General features: G+C 36.4%; 1 protein-coding gene across 1 annotated transcript; it reads left to right on the top strand.

Annotated features, from left to right (window-relative positions):
- The first annotated feature begins 806 nt into the window (after positions 1 to 806).
- On the top strand, positions 807 to 2,203 carry LOC149421605 (uncharacterized). Its single transcript, XM_089634271.1, has 2 exons — positions 807 to 1,860; positions 1,947 to 2,203. Exons 1-2 carry the CDS (start codon positions 807 to 809, stop codon positions 2,201 to 2,203), a joined length of 1,311 nt encoding a protein of 436 aa, XP_089490397.1.
- Positions 2,204 to 4,137: the final 1,934 nt, after the last annotated feature.

Genomic DNA, 4,137 nt, shown 5'->3' with positions numbered 1-4,137 from the left:
TCGTTATGAGAGGTTCAACAGTACATTCAAATATGACCTCTATAACTCTTGGTGTGTCGAAGCTAAATTTTCGCAATCCGCCAGCTGATTCCATTTTCTTATTTGTTTTTTGCAAAATGATATTTTTGTAAATTGTAAGGTCTTACCAGACACATAATGTGTTTATATATTTATAAAAATAGTATTTAATCTACCATAAGTAGTTTGACCAAAATAGCTAGTTATATTCAGAGAAATGATTATTTCAACTTATCCTTCGAAATTGAAGGATATCAATAAATTGTATATTTTACTAACCTATATCATGTTTTGAAGTGCCTTACATTTATTTTCCCATATTTTATTTGGGTAAACAGCATCAAGCAAGCTGGCAACTACAGCTATTGTAATATTATGGTTTTCCACTCATTCATTTTCCAATAACATGCACATATAAGTTCACAATATTGTTATTGTTATCTTCCAAGCGAAGTGAGTGGTTTATTTATGGAACTGACATTTCAACAAACATTATATCATTTTAAAAATAAGTCATTCTTTTATTTTTGAATTCTTTTGTCAATGTTTTGATATATAATGCGAAGTGAGCTGTTATTTTATATTATTGTAAAATGGCTAAGTATTTACTTGCTCTTTTATTTTTGCCTTCGATTCAGTGTGAAACCCATTGCTACGAAGAAGAACAACTGATTTATTCAAAACATATTTTTATTCCCGGTATGGTTTCAGCCTCACCTACGGATAATCTTATCTTGCAATGTGTTCCTTGCGAAAATAATTTCACCTCTCCAAAAAAATTTTGGTTTATGAAAACAAATTTCGATAATGCTGTTGTACAGATCAAGGTGAATCAGAATATTAGTAATGTGGGAGTTAATTCAAGACATGAACTGGTTATATCAAACATAAACGTCAACAATGGTGGATTTTATTATTGCAACAATGATGAAGAAGATATTTACCATACAGGAATCAAGTATTTGGTGGATATTGTTGATGCTTTGCAAACATATAAAACAGGAGATTCAGGCGTTTGGGAAACATATAATGAAGACATTGTGACTTTAAACGGACTATTTACAGAAGAAGGAGATCATTTTGAAGTTTACTCCAAATGGGAGAGCTGGCAAAATGCATGTCTCCATGATGCCCACGAGGGCAGCGCAAGAACGAGACTCGGTCATTGTAAAATCAAATTGAAGAAAGAATATAAAAAAATGCACAAAAAAGATCCATATAAGACAACTCAATCGTTTTTTAAACCTCACAAACTTCGTTTATCTTGTCAATCTTTACTTTTGAAGAAGCATTTTCCAGATATATCTAAAAAAATTTACAATATTCCAGGATTTCGTTTACTTGAGAAGTGCGATCTTAATATATTCAAGAACAAATTAACAATACATGAGCACGACAGCGTAGAAATAGGATGTTTGGGTGCTTCCTTGAATTCTAATGTGACTTGGTATATAGATCATCATAAAGTTAAGAAACATGCAACACATATTGAAATAGATTTATTTTTCACTTTACACCTCTCCGATGTGTCTGCACGAGAGCAAGCATTGTATACCTGTACTGTCGAGGGGAAAAAGACACAGCAGACAGACCTCATTGTAAAACATGAATCTCAATTCTATACCCGGGAGTTCCGCGCTCATGTAATATACATGAGTTATGCTTTTGGATTGGCAACACTATGCTTCATCTTCGGATTGATTGTATCATGGAGAACGCAAGAAACACTAAGACAATTTGAGGACCATAGCGAGCAAGAGGAAGAGAGAAAAGATTTTGTGGACCGAGAAAAGGCGACAAAGAAAGTAGACTCTGCAAAGGAGGCAAAAACGGAAGTGAAAAGTGCACCTAGCCCGGAGAAGAAAACAAATTTACCTGGCCCATCAGTAGAGAAAAATCCACCCGCGATGACAAATTTACCAAACCAGGCAAAAGGAACAAATTCACCCCTCCCATCGAAAGGGATAAATCCACCTCCGATGACGAATTTACCAAACCAGGCAAAAGAAACAAATTCACCCCGCCCATCAAAAGGGATAAATCCACCTCCGGTGACGAATTTACCAAACCAGACAAAAGGAACAAATTCACCCCGCCCATCAAAAGGGATAAATCCAACCGTAATGACAAATTTACCAAACCAAGCGAAAGGAACAAATTCACCTCGCCCATCCAAAGGGGATAAACCCTCCTAAGATGACAATTTTTCCAAACTGGGCAAAAAGGACTGATTCCCCTGTTGTGAACTTTAAAATGTCTTTTGAAACATTAAAAAAAAACATACACTTTTTTTTTCCTTTGACTCGGGATTGAACTCTTATCAACTTGCCGCCAAATGCCTATTGGGGAGGACCGACATTTCTTTCTTATGTTAACTGCTGTAATGTCTTCCAATTTCAGAGAAATGCGTATATGTCCTCGTGTGTATGCGTGATTGCTGGGCAGGGACTTAGTACATAATAAGTAATATACAGGGATAAGTGTGGGTTAATGTTAAATTTCTACATCATGTGAGAATTTCATTACTACATATTGTGTATATTTTATGGTGACCAGATAACTCAAAAAAAACATTTTCATAATACGATTTTTCATCACATACATATTAATCAATACATTTATTTATTTTAAAATCTATTAGAGATTTTAACAGTTGGAAGAAATGGTAAAAAACAGTTTTACTTAATATGAAGAAAAAAACAAAACTAACATCTAAATACATTATTATATTTTATTTTCATAATTACTAGCTTTACCCCGCCACACGTTGCTGTAGTTCATTCCAAAACTTTCAAGAGCATTCTCGATCTTTCACGAACCTTATAGACTCACCGACACACTCCGTTTGGAACCTTCTTGAACTTACTACTTCCAGAACCTTCTATAGCAGTGGTTCTTAACCTGGGTTCGATCAAACCCCAGGGGTTCGGCGGAAGTCAAGACACACCCCCGATTCATATGATTCGTGATGACACTCCCCACTTGTCCATCATTGGCTGCAGGTTATCATGCAACATCGCTTGTCCTATCTGTGCAGCATTCGAATTGTAACTGTCGTGATGGTACGTTGTGTGATACCTTTCTTAATATTTTAATTCCTTCATACTAACTATGTCGAGCAAAAAAAGAAAGTGGTCGGACGAATATGTACAGTATGGATTAAGTTGTATAATGGAACGAGATGGGAATTAGCGTCCTAACTGCATTATTTGCAATGCCAAGTAGAGCAATTCTAGTCTAGCACCGGCAAAACTAAGAGAACACTTCCTTAAGCTGCATGGAGATGGAAAATACAAGAACACAACTCTCGCTGAATTTCACAGATTCGATGAAAAGGCTGCTCTGCCTGTTCTCTGCTTTGTACCCATCAACAAACCGATCCCCACAGCATCGTACGAAGTTGCTTACCTGATCGCAAAGCAGGGCAAATCACACATTGGTGAAACACATAAAACCAGCTGTGTTGAAGATGGCGAATATCATGCTGGGAAAAGCGGCTGAAGTTAAGTTATCTCAAATTCCTCTTTCAAATGACACCATCACCGACAGAATAGAGGATATGAGTAAAGACATCTTGGCACAAGTAGTTGCAGATCTGATTTCAAGCCTGGCAAAATTCGGCCTTCAACTAGAAGAGACCACAGACGACAGTCGGCAAACCCATTCTGAAATAATCCGAAACATTCGCAGCCTTCCAATAACAAAGCACATTTTCGTCACCCACTCCCACCCACGCTCAGCCACCCCCACCAAAATCTCTTACTTTCGATCTGACACCAAGGGCTATCTACCACCATAACCACTTGTGGGTGGCACTGGCTGGTTGTGAAGTAAATTAGGCGGGTAGAGAAACACGGGTTTCTTTTTATAATATATATCAGATTATTTCCAATTAAATATTCTCCAATTTCCACTCCATACTTATGATTTATTTTATCACCTTTGTAAAATACTTTTTAGGTGTAATAACTAAACAAATATTTAGATCCATCCAAATTTCGATATGGTAACCATAATTTTACAAAAATATTACAAGAATATGCCTTCATGGAATGAGAGGGTATTTATTTATTTATTGTGTGATGGTGTGTTGATGACCTCCTTGGTCGAGGGGTAAGG

The sequence above is a fragment of the Hesperophylax consimilis genome, chromosome 8 (assembly GCF_061612785.1).
Source record: "Hesperophylax consimilis isolate HC1 chromosome 8, BYU_Hcon_1.0, whole genome shotgun sequence".
NCBI lineage: Eukaryota > Metazoa > Arthropoda > Insecta > Trichoptera > Limnephilidae > Hesperophylax > Hesperophylax consimilis.
This window is presented reverse-complemented; position numbering and strand designations above follow the sequence as displayed.